At 40.0% G+C, this 18,493-nt stretch overlaps 2 protein-coding genes across 2 annotated transcripts; one reads left to right on the top strand and one right to left on the bottom strand.

The window, feature by feature from the left end:
* Nucleotides 1–7,359: 7,359 nt before the first annotated feature.
* Nucleotides 7,360–9,293, bottom strand: LOC110867825 (protein RSI-1). The gene is made up of 3 exons (XM_022116839.2): nt 8,983–9,293; nt 7,896–7,920; nt 7,360–7,801 (listed from the first exon to the last, which is right to left on the bottom strand). Exons 1-3 carry the CDS (start codon nt 9,067–9,069, stop codon nt 7,620–7,622), a joined length of 294 nt encoding a protein of 97 aa, XP_021972531.1. The 5' UTR covers nt 9,070–9,293; the 3' UTR covers nt 7,360–7,619.
* Nucleotides 9,294–15,464: 6,171 nt separating this feature from the next.
* Nucleotides 15,465–15,944, top strand: LOC110866486 (circumsporozoite protein-like). The gene has a single exon (XM_022115634.1). The coding sequence runs from the start codon at nt 15,465–15,467 to the stop codon at nt 15,942–15,944; it is 480 nt and encodes a 159-aa protein (XP_021971326.1).
* The last annotated feature ends 2,549 nt before the right edge of the window (nt 15,945–18,493 follow it).

Consider the following 18,493-nt stretch of genomic DNA (forward strand, 5'->3'; position numbering starts at 1 on the left):
TGGAATAAGGTCGATTCGAAAGTCGATATCACGACTTGGAGGTAATCCAGGAAGATCATCAGGGAACACCTGAGGAAATTCTCGGACAACAGGAACATCATTGACTTCAACTTTCTTTTTCTTGTCCGTCTCTGCTACAACAATGTTGGCCAGGAAGGCTCGATATTCCTTGCGGAGATATTTGCGAGCTTGGAGACAGGACATGAGCTTGAGGTCTTTCGCAGTAGTTTCACCATAAACACATAGAATATCACCACTAGCTAGCACAAAACGAATCATCTTATCAGCACACACAACTTCAGCATGGTTTTCACGAAGAAAGTCCATGCCTACTATGACATCGAAACTTCCGAGTTGCATTGGAATGAGATTAATCGGGAATATATGATTGTTGAGTTCGAGAGTACAATCACGGAGCACAGAACTGACAGCAATGGTTTTTCCGGTAGCGACTTCTACTTCGAAGGGTGTCGAAAGATAAGAGCGCTTACGTCTAAGAAGCTTCTCAAATTCAAATGACACAAAGCAGTTATCGGCTCCAGTATCAAACAAACATGATGCATATATACCATTCACAAGGAACGTACCATTGACCACGTTGTTGTCAGCTTGAGCCTGACGTGCATTGATGTTGAAGGTTCTGGCGTGAGCGGCTTGCTGTTGAGGCTGTTGTTGTTGTTGCTGTGGTTGTTGAGCTTCTTGCTTCACCACCCTGTTCGGGCACCGGTTTGCGAAGTGGTTAGGGTCACCACATGCAAAGCAGGTCCGAACATTGTTTGTTGGGGCCTGTGCAGCTTGAGGAGCTTGAGGAGCAGGGAGTAGAGCCTGGTTAACAGCAGCTTGAGCTTGAGCTTGACGGGGACCATAGCGACAACTCGCAGTGAAATGCCCGTAGACGTTACAGTGAGCGCAGAATCGGCAGGCCACACCCACCGGGTGATGATAAGAACATGTAGCACAGAGTGGGTGGGGGCCGGTGTACGCACGCTTTGCTGGCGGCGCATTGATCACTGGCGCAGTGCGCTGTGGTTGTTGCTGTTGTGGCGGTACTGACTGAAGAGGGGTAGCATTGGTTGCAGCAGCACAACCCTTGTTCTTCTTTCTTCTTCTCGAGGACTTGGAGGCTTGGGCAGTGGTGTTATCGGTTGATGCGGCAGTAACTTGATGCAAGGACTTGGTTGGCTTATCCCAGACACCAGCCTTAACTCGCTTGTCGTTAATCTCGGCAGCGAGCAGGTAGGTTTCCTCGATTGTTGCGGGTTTGGCGGCGTGAACAAAATCTGCAACGCAATCCGGAAGAGCACGGATGTATTTCTTGATGGTCATGTCAGAAGTCTTGACCTGGTCGGGACAGATAATGCTCAACTGCTTGAAACGGGCAGTGAGACCAGCATTGTCTCCCTCCTTTTGCTTGATACTCCAGAACTCATCCTCCAACTTTTGGCGTTCGTGGGGAGGACAGAACTCGTCCATCATGATCGCTTTCAATTCCTTCCACGTCAGCTCGTATGCAGCGTCGTTCCCGCGCTTGTTCCTTTCTGCGGTCCACCAGTCCAAAGCTCGTGACTGGAAGACACCGGTAGCATTGAGAGTACGGAGGTGATCTGGGCATCCGCTTTGACGAAGGGTGACTTCTACCGAGTCAAACCAATGAAACAGAGCCGTAGGGCCATCTTCACCGGTAAACTCTTTTGGCCCACATGCCTTGAATTGTTTGAAGCTAAAAGTAGCTTTGTTGGAGTCCTTGGGCGTGAGGGTTCGGGATTCTTCAGATGACTTGCTTACGTTCTCGAATACTTCACTCACAGCCTTTGCTACTGTTTTAGAGAGGATAGCAGCAAGACGACGATCTCTCTTCTCCCGACGAGTAAGACGTTGACGAGGCCTTGATGATGACGACATGGTCTGCAATTGACATCGCCATAGGGCTCAACACAACGAATTCGAATCTCGCACGTCTTAGTTTACTAAAGCTTAGAATCACGTCGCATCTCACGTCACGTAACACATATAAACACATAAACACGTAATCACAGAGACACATAAGCACAGAAGCAACTAAAGCACAGAAGCAATTAAACAAATAGAGCACTTAATTCCCTAAACACGTACTCACTTTCATCGTAGAGGCGGTCAGAAAACAGAAACCTATAACCATAAGTCGAGTGTCATTCGTTTTGCGTATCGGATAGCACTACATTGTATCGTCTAACTTAATCGTATAGCGTAGCCTAGCACACTGGTTTCGTTGAGATCACATCTCCAGAGATTTGAATCAAGATAGGATAGCAACAAAAGTCACGCTGATTGATAGCAAATGGAGCAATCAACAAATCTTAAAGCACGTAAACAGGTAGATCATATAAAATCAACAAAGCAACACTCAAATCGGAAAATGGATTGTCTGCGGCTACTAGACTTTGACTAACCATGGCAATTTAACTATTCGCAGTTGACTTGTCGTCACTTTCGACTCTAGGGGACATGTTTCTGCCTCGATTCTTGGGCATTATGCATGCGCATTCTAGGCCATATTCATGAGTTCAGGTCGTTGGAGTCCGTCAATTGCCTTGGCGAGATAAAATAAAATTGGAATAACTGCCAAGGTTAGGGTTTCACCCCTAGCTTAGCAATTTCTTCCTTGTTTTAAGAAAATTTAGAGGAAGTTTTCATCAATTCATGGGTTTCAGCCCCGAATTTGGTATATCTTTCCCCCGTTTTGTTAGAAAATCGCACAAAATAATTGGCAAAATTTTGTATTTTCAGGCAGGAATTTGCGGATTTCACTCCTAATCCCGTCCAAATTACAAAATTTGGCTCGGAGTTCGGATGTAATGATAGAATAGAAGAAAGCAACATAAAACAAGCACATAAACTTGGTCTCTTGGTTCCTAACTATAGTCTAGGTTTCTAAGACAGCGATCCGGACTAGATCGTGTCTAACCTAATTCCCTATAGTTATGGCTCTGATACCAATCTGTCACACCCCAACCGATGGCGGAATCATCGGGGCGCGGCACTGAGCGAAACAGATTGTTCAGAAGTTTCCACAACAACTATCATATAATTCAGTTATATAACACGTCCCATACCGTGTCCCAAACAATAACAAGTTATCACAGAAATCAACTAAACAATATGGGAACTGTTCCGACAACTCAAATTCTTAATTATTACAGACCAAATGTAAATATTGTTTTAAGACCTCTAGACGACTACTGTGGATCTTACTGACTACAGGTGCCAGTGCAAGATCTACAGATAATTATGGCCCTGGAACAGGTACGTGGACACTGTCCTAAGGTCACAGGCTCCTAGAAGTTTATTATTGCCTCGCTTCCCTAGCACGCTAGTAGCTTAAACACCTGTCACATACGTTAAAATAAAAGTCAATACATATAATGTAAAGGTGAGTACACAAGTTTGATATAGCATATAAAGTTCGAATAGTTTACGCATAACCAAGCACGTACACAAGGGAAAACGATGCATGTAAATTATCAACATGGGACCATTGATACCAACGACTGCGGGTTGACTGTCCGAGACAGTTCGCAATACATGATTACCACCGTAATCCATGCAAGTAATTGTCCTTAGCAACCCCCGTGTGAACGGGTGCTGAGTCCAAACTATAGTACTATGTTGCTAAAGCAGGTAGATAGCACTCCACGTGTAAACATAATAAACAGCAATCATTTAGTCAAGTAGCACATGCAAATCGGTTAGCGTTCAAATAGTTTGTGTTGATTGTGATTTTGATAGTTTACGTATGTAACACCCAAAAGTGCTGAAAGCAAAAAGGGATCGAGTATACTCACAGTGATTGATTGTGGATTGAAGGGAGCACTGAGAATAGATTAGCCTGAATAGTTCGATAACACAATGATGAGTAACGCGAAAAAAGGTAAAACAATGTTACTTGGATCGAGTAGGCCATTCGATCGGACAGCAGTTCGATCGAGTGGGCTGTTCGATTGGTTTGAAAAATCCGTTCGAACATCCATTCGATCGGCTGGCTGACTCGATCGGCTGGTTCCTTCAAGTGGATTGTTTCTTCCTTTGATGTGAAGGATGTGTTTGTGTACGATGGTTTGTACTACCTTTCAAGTTGGCCGATCGAACAGCTATTCGATCGGTTAGCCCAACCGATCGGTTAGCACTTCGTTGTTTTTAAGTATGTCACTCGATCGGCTGGCATGTTCGATCGGGTGACATTCCAATGTTTTGAAAAGTCTAAGTGTTGAAGTATAGTATCTCATGATTCGAGCAGTAATGTTTACAATCGAGTGGCTCGATCGATCGAACAGAACCCTTGTCAATACTACACTTTATGAGTTTGTGGGACTAAGTGCTGGTCGATCGGTTAGCCTAGCCGATCGGCTGGCATAGTCGTTCGGTTGGGCTGTTCGATCGAACAGCCTAGCCGTTCGGCCAGCTTCCCGATTTGGTTAACCTTTCACCTAACACTTGGTTATTCCCGTTAATTGTTGATGTTTTAGAGATATTTTGACTACGAGTTGAACCACAAAGCTGAAGTCCCTACTTGGCCTACTGACTCGAGCAGGAATCACCCAAACCCGGTCAGAGACGGTTTGGAACCTAAGCTTAACGTTTAACCCGGAATCGGTACATCTCTCGGCGGAACCCGAATCTTGAACTCTGTGTTTGTTTAGATTGATTTATAAATCGGTTCAAGCTCGTTTTCACCGGCTTGAGTGTAAAAGAGTTGAAAGATAGGTGAAAACCCATCTTCCAATCTTTTCCCACCGTGAAATGTTAAGATCCTTGGAAGATTTTAGGTTATTGATGTGGAAATCGATTAGATCTAGCTTATTCATGGCTGAATGAAGTCAAAAACATGAAGTTCTTGATGAACACCAAGAACACCATGATGACATCACTCAAGAACGCCTAGATCTTGGTGACTTCATGGATGAAATCCAGATTTTGAAAGATAGAAAGATGGAGAATCGATTAATGAACAAAAACGTACAAAGATTAGAGTGAAATACTTACAGGTTTGAGAGAAATCTTGGATTTAGTGAGAAGAAGAGGCTGGTCGGTCAGAGCTTTTCCAAAAGTGGAAAGTTTGACAAGGACAGCCCTATTTATAGGCTTCCAAAAGAGGAAAGGTCAGCTGATCGAACAGCATTCCTGATCGAGCAGCTGTCCGATCGAACAGTCCTGTTCGATCGGCTAGCCTGTTCGATCAGGTTGTCCTGTTCGATCGGCTAGCCTGTTCGATCAGGTGGCCCTGTTCGAACAGCTTGCCTAGTTTTGAGTGTTTCGCGACGATTTTTGATATTTCGAGTTCGATGAATGATAATTTGATGATGATAGAATTCCTAATCAAATTACTTTTAGTCCCAACTACTATATCTAACATACAAGCATCCTTACAACTTGTTTCCAAAGTCGGTTTCGATTGAGTTTGATTCACCTTCGAGTCTTGATTGATTTGATTGATTCACCACACACTTTAACATAAAAGTAAACATGCACAAATAACACATAAGGCACACACACACGTATAAAAAGTACTAAAATCCCCACACTTGCGTTTGATGATTGATTTGATTAGCTTTATTGCGTTGTTACTTCCTACCATTCACAGTCGGTCGTTGATTCACAGTTCGATTATCGGTCGATTAGTTTAATTATACAACACTTACTCCAAATAATACGAAAATCAAAATGAAACTAAAATGAAATTAATCTTTATTAATCTTTAATTCCAATAACAGTCAACACTTGACTTTGACTTTGACTCTTGGAAAACACGGGGTGTTACACGGATGTATTCAGAACGTAAGTTATGCGCGAAAGTGCAAACTTATGCACTTTTTGACACTTTTAGTCCCTGAATGATCCAGAAGTTTGTTTTAGCATATCAAACCCTTCAAAGCCTATTTCTAAGCTATGTAAAGGATATTTATGGTATGTTTAACTTATGGACATGTTCCGGAATGTTCGTTGTAGTTCAAATTGGCATACTTTAACTTATGGACATGTTCCGTTATACATGGAATTATAATAAATGATAAAAAAAATATCCTTAAACAATATTAAATATAAAAATATACTAGTAGAATGATTGTTTATTTTTGGAGTTCTGTATGTTCTGTAATTATTTAAATTTCTGAAATGATCTTTTACCATATAAATATATAATTGATATTATAAAAAATAAATACCTACATTAGTCATCTTCCAACTCCAAAAAACATCTGGGTCATATACAACTCGTATATACCTATATGAGTCATATACAGCCAGTCACCAGACAAAGACAGACAATAGCAGTTCGAGTTGTTTAAGGTTAACCCTATAGATACGAGTCGTATAAAAAGGGTCGAAATAGAAAGTTAGGTGTAAAATTAGACTTTGAGCATTTATAAAATACAGGAGTTAATATTCACACATGTCTCTTGTCGATCTCTCTATACATACATAAAGAGAAATATAGTAAAAAAGGAGGTGAGAATAAAATGTAGGGAAGTGAAAATATCGAGAGCCATGAAAAACACAAAGTAAAAGTGGGAATAATTATCAATGATTTGGTGGTGGAGTAGTAAGGGAGAGACCTAGTGTTGTAAGAGACCCAAGTTCGGTTCCTGACCTCTCCATATTTTTTATGGCAACTAGTGATGATGGCAGAGTAGGTGAAGATGTGGAGATCGCTAGTTCGATCCTTGAACTGAGCGGGTTTTACCTCACCGCACTGTCGTGCCTGTGCCTTTGGGCAAGTGTTCACAGGCTTCGGCCCGTGGTGAGGATTTTCTCCGGCTCGGAGCTGAGCGTATCCCGATGTGGTAATTTCGTCAGTAGCCATTTAAAGGATTCGTTAACGGGCTGAAAAAAAAAGTGGAAACAATTATTAACTATTAAGACTGTGGGGTATAGGGCGGGGGTTGGGGCGTGGGTTGGGTACAAACGCCCAAGTCACCACCCCGGGTGGGCTTGGGTTTCGGTGTGGCCGATTGGGGGGGGGGGGGGGTTTCAGCCCGGGCGCTGGGCGGGCCTAGCGTTCTTCCGTGGTCGGCTCTCATTGGCTGGGTTGGCTAGGCTATAGGTGGCTAGGATTTAAATAATAATTTTAGGCTTTTTTTTAATTTTGTGTGTATTTTTATAAAAATTAAAAAAATTATAACACGTGGCCAACCCACGCGAGCTAGCCACGCCCCCTCATACCGACCCAGCATGCAACTGACCAGCGGTACCCCTCGAAGTCCACGTGTTAACCCATGCTCCAAACCCCACCCCACCCCACCGTACCCCTGGTTCTACTAAAAGAAAAAGATCGAAAACATAAGAAAGGATTTTTCTTAAAAGAAGAGAAACACAAACTTGGTCGGATATGAAAAAGTTTTTTTTAAAAGAAGAGAAACACAAAAGATCTAGCAACTAGATACGACCCAATAGATAACACATTGACTAAAACACCCTTCGGTTATCCTTACTAAAGAGAAACACAAAAGATCTAGCAACTAGATACGACCCAATAGATAACACATTGACTAAAACACCCTTCGGTTATCTTTACTAGAAAAACAAGTTAAACCCTTCAACTTTAAAGAAACGTAATAAATCCCCTTCTAAACTTTAAAACATAAAAATCAAGGACACTTTGGTTTGCCTTGTTGTGTCTTCCACTTGTTGTAGCAAGCACACGACTGTTTGTTGCCGTACACACCGGCCGGCACACACAAGCATTTGGCGCAACACTTTTGGCAGAAGAACATGCACGGCTTCTTGTGCGATGTTGCCGAGCAACGGTATGTGCATCTGGGTTTACAATCTGTAGGGTATAAATAATGATAATGCATTAGGGCATAGTAACGTACAGCATCGTTATGCACAATGAAATGAAGTTCTTGTGAGTGATACCATACCTCGGGGACGAAGCTTGTTGTATCCCTAAATGTACACATGAAGAAAATGAATTTAAAACATTCATAGTCGGCATCTAAAAGAAAGATTTTTTTAAGTCGGCTTTGATCGAGCCGACCTTTTTTTTTTTTGAACGGCCAACGAATCCTTCAAATGGGCTACTGGCGAAATTCACCACATCGGGATACACTCGTCTTCCGAACCGGGGAAAACCCTCACCTAGGGCCGAAGCCCGTGAACACTCGCCGGAAGGCACGACAGTGCGGTGAGGTAAAACCCGCTCAGTTCAAGGATCGAACTAGCGATCGCCGCCTACTCGCCTAGTCTCCCATCATCACCAGGTGCTGCAGAAACTAAATGCTAGGGGCAGGAATTGAACTTGGGTCACTTAGAACACAAGGTCTCTCCCTTACCACTCCACCACTAGCTCATTGGCGAGCCGACCTTTAATGAGCTCGATCATGAGCCTTTAACTTTATATATCGAGCCCGAGACAATTCGAGAGCCGAACGCTTTTTGTTTCTATAAATTTTATTTACAATACTTAAATAAATATTTATATAATACTACTAATTTATATATAAATTATATAAAATATTATAATTTAATAATATATGCTACATTAAATATAAAAGATACAGTTTTAAATATATATGTGAAAAAGTATATATAATAAATACGTCGATCCAAACCGGCTCAAGTTTGAAAAACTACCCACGAACCAAACCCGAGTTTTAGAAATAGTCTTAAACAAGCCGAGCTCTTTTTTATGTTTAAATGAGCTTGGGCTCGGCTCGGGTTGTTTACATCCCTAACTTTGGGTTCATTCCACTACTCAAACCCTACAGATTGGTAGAACTTTTATACGGGTGAGACTAAATGTCTAAATGTACCCCATACGTTAAACGGACGTTCCAACTGATTGAATAGGTAGGGAGATTGAAGTTTTCCATAAATGAAGTGATGCATCTGGTAAATACAATAAAAAAAACTAAAAAAAGGGTACGTTTTTATTTTTTTTATAAGCTATGTTTGTTTGTTCTTTGATACCAAAAGCACTCTCGGTAGAGATGTAGAATAAACGGGTACCTGAGCTACGTCGGAGAATGCAATCATGAGAACCAACAATAGAACGAACACGAAACCTGTGTATGAACGACTTCCTCCTCCAGCCATTGTCTCTTTCTCTCTCTAGAAAAATCGAGATCTTATGAAATGAGATATATGAGAGAGAAGAGGTGGAATGAACTGTGATGTGTGGAGTGTTATTTATAGAAAGAGGAGGAGGTGCTTTGTTTTCGAAAAGAATGATGTATAGACTGTCACGTTTATGCATAGTGAGTGTTTTTTTGTGTGTGTGAGAGGGGGGATGATGAGGGTGGTGGTTACGAGGTGGAGGTGTGAAGGCGTGCAAATAAGTGGAAATGAAACATGTGATGGTTATAATGCGTTGTAAGAGTGAGAGGGGCACTCCTCTCTTAGGGGAGTCCTCTCTCTTACGCACACCCAATCAGGTTATGCCACGTTAACTCCACTCTTAAACTTCCCTCACACCCCAATTTAATGGCGGCACTCACTTCTTAGGTGACTTGTTTTTTTATTAATAAAAAAACAGGAAAATCATTGATTGGTTGAAAATGAGGGTGGCCCCACCATCTCCTCTCTCATTCTTCGGTGAAACCTCCCCGATCTCCCTCCCCGCACCCCCTCCCCGCACCCCCTCCCCGCACCGATGGCGCCGGTGTTCCCGAGCGGTGAATTGGGTCACCGCACCCACTCCCCGCAAGTGCCCCGATCACCCTAACCATAACGTGTGAAAAGTTACAGAATGTTACCGTTGAACAATAAATGTTACCGTTTGAATGATGAATGTTACCGTTTGAAAAGTTGTAGAATGTTCCATCTCTACATATATATATATATGTATATGGGAATGTTCATTTGAGAAAAAATTTAATGTGAGAAGAAAAAGAAGAAAGGGCATAATGGTAAAACATTAAATAGTTTATAACTCCTCTCATTAATTATGTTATTTCTCATTAATAAAATAAAAAACATTTATCCTACACATTTTCAAAATTTATTATACATATATCTTACACTTACCGAAATTTACCCTACGCATATCTAAATTTATGATACACATTTAAGAAAATTATCCTACACATACTAAAATTTATCCTACATATGTCGAAAATTGTCTTTCATCCTAAATTATTTTTTCTTGAAATAGTATATATTTAAAAGTGAGTTACAAGTTTAATTAGTTAGCTAATTAATTACAATTACAAATTTACCTATATGTCCTTATTAATAACATTAAATACACATATTAAATGAAGTAAAATGGAGCATTTCTATTGGTTTAAAACTTATTCTTTTTATTCTTACAAATTTTTTCTTCTCATTTGAACCCTCCACTATATATATCTCTACACTCTACATTCTAAATCGAAAAATGGAAGGTTCAAGCAAACGTGGTTCGGGTTCGAAGAAAAAACCCACACGGCCAAAGGTTCGAGCTAATCTTTGCGAGCCGGCGAGATTTCGCTTGCATGACGAAGCCGACCCAATCCCACCATGTCAAACACAACCGTTTCCCAACCGACCCTTTCCCACCAACCCGAACCGTTTCACAACCAACCGTATCAAAACCAACCGTATCAAAACCAATCGTATCAAAACCAACCTTTTATTCCACCATTTCAAATCCAACCGTTTCAAACCCAACCTTTTAATCAAATGTCACTCAACCCACTAGAAGATAACAATCTCATCCACCAATTCGCTTGTGCATATCACGAACCACAACAACAACTTGATGATGATGCCGATAGTGAACCGGTTCAAAAAGAAGAATATGAAGAAGAAGACGATGAAGTATTGATATCGTCCCAATATCTGGTGGTCAGAGAGCTTGGACGAGCGATGAGGAGGTCGCCTTGACCAAGGCATACTTGCACATCTCCGAAAACAAAAAAAACATTCAAATGAATGAAGAAGAGACTTGTTTTGGAGACTAGTTATGGCACATTTTACCAAACTTCCCAGCTCAACCGAACGCAACATGGATCAAATGACTTCAAAGTGGGGAGATTTGAACCGAAAAATGAGTAAATTTAAAATGCTTGCTTCATTCAATTTGTAAATTTTTTAAGTTATAACTATATTTTGTTATTTTTTATCTTGTTATAAAATAGTGTTTTTTGTATTTTTGTAGACCCGAAATCCACAAAGCGGAGCGAGCGAGGCGACTATCATCAAAAACGCCCTAAAAGACTATTGCACGACATACAGCCGATAAATCTTTTTCACACTTGGCGTCATAGGAGGTTGTGAGACATCACTCGGAGTGGGTACCGGTTACGTTGGTCGACACGGATGGGCTGACGACTCCAAAGAAAAGAGGAGGTTCAAAAAGATCAAAAACTTCCGAGTCTGGGAACTACACTACTTCCAAGTCCAGCAACATGCCCGAAATGAATCTGAATGACCAACCCTAACGATCAACCCGAGCAAGATGATCGCAAGAAAAATGGTGATTCATCAAGAAGAGTAAAGGAAGCGATGGCGGAATCAATCACCGAATTCAAAGTGGCTAGGTTGGTGGAAATGGCCGAAACTAAATAAAGAAAAGAAAAACTTGCGGCTTCAAAACTTAAACGTGACGAGGCGTATATTAAACACTTGACCGAAAACAAAAAAATAGTGATTTAAACGTCATGTTACATCCGCACGACACTCATAGCGAACCCTTTAAGTCCATCCTACTTCAACGCAAATGCGAAATATGTGAAAAGTGGGGTTGGGGGATGCCGTAGATCTTTTAGTTTTTTTTTTTTTTACTTTGCAATGTTTAATTTTTTTTTACTTTGTAATTTGGGATTTTTTTAATGTAATATTTAGAGTTAATTACATAGCTAGTCCTTGTGGTTTGCACAAAATAACATACTTAGGTACTAATAGTTTAAAATCACCTTCTAGGGTATTAACATTTCATTTTGTAACTTTTGAAGGTATTAACTTTTAGGGTATTAACATAGTTAGTCCCTGTGGTTTGCACAAAATAACATACTTAGTTACTAATAGAATGCGATTTTAAACCTACAAATAACGTTAATACCTTCAAACGTTACAAAAAGAAAAGCTAATACCCTATAATGTGATTTTAAACTATTAGTACCTAACTATGTTACTATGTGCAAACCAAAGGGACTAACTATGTAATTAACTCTAATATTTATTTAAGTGAAATTGTTATTGTTAATTTTATTATTTAAAAAAACATACATCACTAGTGATGGACACCCTCACTAAATTCCATCACTAGTGATGTAATGAAATTCGATGATGTGACGGAAGCTGGTTGGGTGTGGTGAGTGATGAAAAGTGGAGTAGCATAAATTTTGAAAAAGTCAAAAAAATTTTTCGATAACTGATGTTGAAGAGCTGATTTTCAAAATTCCAAGTGCTAAACATGATGACATTGTTGTGAGGGGGAGTGTGTCTTGATTGTCAAAATATGTTTTTAACTCAACAAGTGGTTCATCATGTGTATGTAATCTGAGGGAGAGTGATTGTTGGTGCATACGTTTATATTCAAATTGTTAAATGTGAAAAACTTAATTTGTGGTAGAGTTTATGCAGGTCAAGTTGAACCAGGTTATTCAATCCTGAGATCTAATCTAGTCAAAAGCCAGATTACGATACCTGAGGACTCTGATTAAAGTGAGCCAGGTTTCGATTCCGTGATCAAAGCTACAGCCAGGCAACAATCTTGGACCTGTGAAAGTCAGACAACGATCCTAAAGCAGATGTTGTTAAAGATCAAAGAAATGCCAGCAAGTCATAAGGGGGAGTCTGTTGATGAAGATAGAGAGAGAAAAGCCCAGAGGCTGATCAAGACTAAAGAAGTGAAGACATGGTATTGTCATGACTCGATGGACGACTCGTCAACATCTGAGGGGGAGTCTGTTGGTGCATACATCTGTCGACTTCGTCTTGTATCGAGTCTTAGACTGCATTGTATAGATTAGGGCACGTTTTACGAGAAAATAGGAAGAATATAGAGTTAAGTAGGCTGATTTCGCTCCTAGGGTTTCATGGGTGATTTCAGGAGAAATCACTTAATGTTGATTTCGCTCATATGGTCAAGTGTCATCAGGGGCAAAATCACAACAGTATATATAGGTTAGCTTGGGCGAAATCAGTATGAGTTGTACGAATTCCATACCGAGGTGCTGCCGGTGTGAAGACTGCTTGTAATTGAGTTCCGATCAATACAATCAGTAGTTAAAGTGAAAAATCAGTTGTTTCTAGCTTTGTTTCTTGTTTTCCGCACCTGAAACAGAGTAAAACTCATCTGAACGACTCATTCGGGTCAGGTCACCGATCCTACATATATATATACAAAAAGAAGTATTTAGTTGCAATAGTAGTTGAGAAGTTGATGATGTTTTGTATATAGTTGATGTTTGTTTTGTTTAGTAGTAGAAATAAAAACCGGGTCAAATCAATGAGCTACTTTCACATTCCCACTATTTCCTACTTTTACACATAGTCTCGTTACAACCCGTAAGTCCTTTTGATTCATAAGCATGCTAAACACTCTTTAGGAGGAGACTTGATTTGTACACAAGCTTATTGTCGCACATTCACACATGTGCATTGAGTGTTTTAGCATAATGTGCTAATATTACTTGTCACTGAGAGTTTTTGTGAGGGGTGTGTCTTGTGGTATGATAAAAAGTTAGTAAAAGGACGGTACATTTTAGCTTGGTTTGCATGATTGATCGCTTGTGGTTATGAAATGGTTTTAAAATGAGTTGCTTGGGACAAGCAACGGGTAAGTGTGGGGATGTGACGGGTGGTCCGTAGGACAACCCTTAAGTGCCTTAAAAGGATAAAAATCCCATGCTATACACGGTTAATTGCTTGAACTTGGTAACCACTAGATGTTTTGATTTGCAGGTGTTAAAGTGCTCAAGATGTGGGTTTTAGGAAGCTTAGATGGATGTTAGAAGTTGGCGGAAACAAGATTGGAGAAATTAACATGCAACAAAGGAAACAAGGGAAAGCACTTCATACAGCGTCGTAACCTGCGGCTCCGACTGTAGGTTACGGTCGCCATTTTTGCCAAACAGTCCCGCCGTAGCCCAGTCTTCGTGCGCCGTAAAGAAAAGATGGGTGCCGTAAGGTACGGCGAGCGCCGTAGCTTACGGCGCTATGTTGGCCTGCCAGAGTTTGTTGACCGCCGTAAGCTACGGTGGGCACCGTAGCTTACGGCGCCGTATGGATCCAAAAGTGTAACTCATGCATTAATTGTCCTTTTTATGATATTTTATCGAGACCTATCATTGGTAATCGGTTATCCAACAGTTAGGGACGAATTTTGGGTGTTGCTTGGAGCTTGAAGACAATCTTTAATCTTTAGTTTGATGTTTTTAATTCACTTGCACATTAAGACTTGTTTGATGATGATGATTCAAGCCATGAGTGGCTAAACTCTTTATGATTGCCTTTGGTTGAAGGTTTGTATTAGAATTTATGCTTGATATCCTAATTTCTAGAATAACAAACTTTATCTTTAAGAATGTACTTTGATTGAGCTTCAAGGAGTCCCGACGGCCAAAAAAAGGAAAACAAAAACAAAAACAAAAACAAAAGATTCTTTTTTCTTTTTTCGATTTTGAGTTCTTTTTAGAAGAGAGAAAGAGTAGAAATAAAGGGTACGCTCTCTAGAAGATTTGCTCGGAGCTGTTCACTTTCACTCCTTTGTTATAGTGTGTGATTAGTTGTTAGTAAATTGTTGATTCTTATGTAAACTAGTTGGAAACCATACGTTCTTGGTGCCGTTGGCAATCGAGATATCATGGGTATAATGAAGCTTGGGTAAGGGTTAATTGATCATCGGGTAACAACCTCACGTTCTAGGAATCTGAGTACTTAGTTCCCTTTCATCACTACAAGTAATCACACATGAACTATGTCTATGTAGTTCTTTCTAGTGGAATGATAGCATAAAAGTCAAAGCAAACCGGAAACTAAAGATGGTCATTTGTCTCTAATTTGTTTAAAACCAACACTTTCCTTTTGCAATTAGAATAATAATTTTAGTTTTAAAAATCAAATCAATCAAACCAACTCTTGAACATTACTTTTATTGCAATTTAGTTTACCTTAGTTAATTTAGAGGAACAATTTAAATAGCACATATTCCACAAACTCCCTGTGTTCGATACCCACTTACCACTATCTATTTAGTAGTATTTGGATTAAATTTGATTGTGACCACGACATCACATCAAATTTTGGCGCCGTTGTCGGGGGGTAGTGCGCAACGTGTGTTATTTTTGATCTTTTTAAGTTTGTTATCTTTCTGGTTTCGCTGGGTGTGTTAGTGTGCAGGTATTTACAGGTGCATGCGTACTAGGAGCTCTCACAAGCTATCACCATTGCCATTTGATCCAGAGATTGAACGAACTTTGAGAGGAAATAGAATTTTGTCAAGGGAAAACAGAATCAGCGGTTCACCATCAACACCAACTACACCAATTACACCACTTAGATACATGGATCCACCACCACCACCCACTACGGGTGAGCCTATACCACCTTTCATACCATTATCAACACAACCTTCACCAAATACCACCATGCCTAATACCACTACCGACCCTACTCCACCACATGATGTTCCACCACCCAACACTACACCACCTATTACTACCCAAGTTCAACCTACACTTACCTTTAACCCTTCTACTACAATTCCATCATTTTCCCATTTCTTCCCAGCTTTGGGTCAATCATCTTCAACCTATCCACTACCACAAAGTTCAACTGTTATCCATGCTACTTCATCATTTAGACCACCGAACAAATTGGGTTTTCAATATTCATGCTTTCCATTTGGGCAATCTTCGGGTATAGGAGGATATGGATATGAAGAAGGGTATGAAGAGTTTGAGGGATACGAAGAAGACGGATTTTATTATGAGGGTGATGGAGGTAATTTGGGACCTCAAGGAGAAGTGGGTCAACAAATGTGACAACTCGAGTTTCCGAGATTCCACTCTCGCATTTATTGCACGTTCACTGTTTGTTTAGTTGCTTACTTACATGATTTGTTGCTTTGTAACTATATACGATTTGATTTGATAAAGTGTATCGTGATTGTGCATGGTTATGTGTTATTTACAAAAGATTTGGCAAATACATGAACTTGGTGATGAAACAGTAAATTATATTGTGATGGGTGTGCTTTATGTAAAAGATGATACTTAGGGGTGAGTAGGGTAGTTAGTGAAATGATTAGTAACTCTTAACCCTAACCTCCCTCACAAATCATTCACAAATCATCATACGTATCTTCAAGATTTCTCTACAACCCTCTCTTGCAATCATCCTCTTTCTCATTGGCACAAGTTCTCTTGCATCAATCTTGATCTTTCAATCCATCTAGAATCAATCCAAGGTAATTGTTTAGTGGTTAATTGTTGTTAATCATTGATTGTTTGATTCATGCAAAAACCCTAGTTCTACATGTAATGATTCTGTGTTTATTGATCAATTCTAAGTATTGTGAAATGGTTATGATTAGTTGTGAAATCACTTGCTGAATGTTAAGATGCCTGTTATGATAGAATGTTTGATTGTGGATTTGATTACTGCACTACGAATATGAAATTAGGGTTCTTGATCGTAAGAACGTAACTGTTACATTGCTTATCTTATGTTTCTGTGCGACTAGGGTTTTGAGTCCGAATTATGTAAGTGAAGCATGTCCGATGTTTGATTTTGCATGTAGTCCGAACTTTATAACTCACACATGGTCCGAACCTTATGAATCACACAAGTGGTCCAAACTTTCAATAAATAAGTTGGTCCGAATTATTCAAGTGTTATGAAGGTCCGAATTTTATGATGTTAACTAAGTCCGACTTTTGAAACCTAAACCTAGTCCGACTTTTGTATGATGTAAGGGGATCCGACTTTGTGCTTGCATATGGTCCGAGTATGTGTAAAGCCCTTAGGTCCGAGTTTTATATGCTTGTGTGGTGTCCGAATTTTAAGTAATGTTTACCTAGTCCGAACTTTATGTGTGATATAAGGGGGGGTCCGAATTTATAAGATGCACATGAGGCAATGTCCGAATTTTATACATATCACATAGTCCAACTTTATGAGGTATATATATATATATATATATATATATATATATATATATATATATTTGTCCGAGTTTTACTAAAGGGGATGTTGTCCGAATTTTTGTGATGCTTGATACATAGTCCGACCTTTAATATATTGCGCACATGTTGACTTTAATGTATTGCGCACATGACTGACATTAAGGTATTGCACACAGGTCATAGCTTTAATGTATGCACACATGATCCGACTTATGTTGATGCTATTAGGGTCTGAGTTTCATTGATATTGCCTGTCCGAGTTTTGTGATGTTGTGTAGTCTGAATTTCACATGTATATAAGTGTCTGAGTTTTAGTTATTGTTTGATCTGAGTTTACGTATAATGCTGAATTCAAAACCCTGGATGAAGAACACATTGCATGTTACTGTATATGCTACTGTATATAACTGTACGCTACTGTATGTATGAACATTCTATGTGATGTCATTCTGTGCACAACCATCACACGAATCACCGCTGTTTGGACATTAAGGAGTTGTAAACACTAATTGAACGTAAGCACTTACATCGAGTTTATGTGCAATGTACCTTAGGTCGTGTGTAACGGACCTAACCGTTAATAAACACTAGAAGCAATAACGTACCGAGCAAACCAAGGTGAGTTCACACTCTTTACCAAGGCATGGGATTCCCGGGGATTGGGAATGGGTTGAATGATGGAAATGAACAATTTCTTGTACTTACACGGTTACTAGACTATCTACCATGGTCCTCGGGTTAAGTAGGACACTTACGTAAAACCTACGTAAACAAGAATATGCTACTGTCTTCCGGAGTCAGGAAGGACACTTACGTAAAACCTACGTAAACTCACACATGCTACTGTCTTCCGGAGTCAGGAAGGACACTTACGTAAAACCTACGTAAACCCCACGCGTACCACTGTCCTCGGGTAAAGAAGGACACTTACGTAAAACCTACGTAAACCTTGTACGTACTACTATTCTCAGGTTAAGAAGAACACTTATGGTTACGAATAGTCTAGTGTATATGCAAACATGGGAAGCCCCCACTTATAGAACATACAAACATAGGAAGCCCCCACTAAATATCGTAAAAAGGTTTGGGAAACAGGGTAAACAGATTAATCATGTTTTTACTATGGGAAACCCCCATCATCTACGGATACGTTTTGGGAAATAAGATAAACTGGTTAAACATATTTTCAACATGGGAAACCCCCACGGCAAGTGAGCCAGCTAAAGACAAACTACGTTTTCGTAAAACACTTAAAACGTACACCCAACTGTGAACTCGCTCAACATTGTTGTTGACTCGTTGTTACATGCCTTGCAGGCCTTTAGGTGCATGTCAAAGGAACTTGCTGTCTGGGAAGCTGGAGTGGTCATGGGTCGGGACACAAGGAAACGCAACACAAGACTAAG

Source organism: Helianthus annuus, chromosome 7, assembly GCF_002127325.2.
Source record: "Helianthus annuus cultivar XRQ/B chromosome 7, HanXRQr2.0-SUNRISE, whole genome shotgun sequence".
In the NCBI taxonomy this organism is placed as follows: domain Eukaryota; kingdom Viridiplantae; phylum Streptophyta; class Magnoliopsida; order Asterales; family Asteraceae; genus Helianthus; species Helianthus annuus.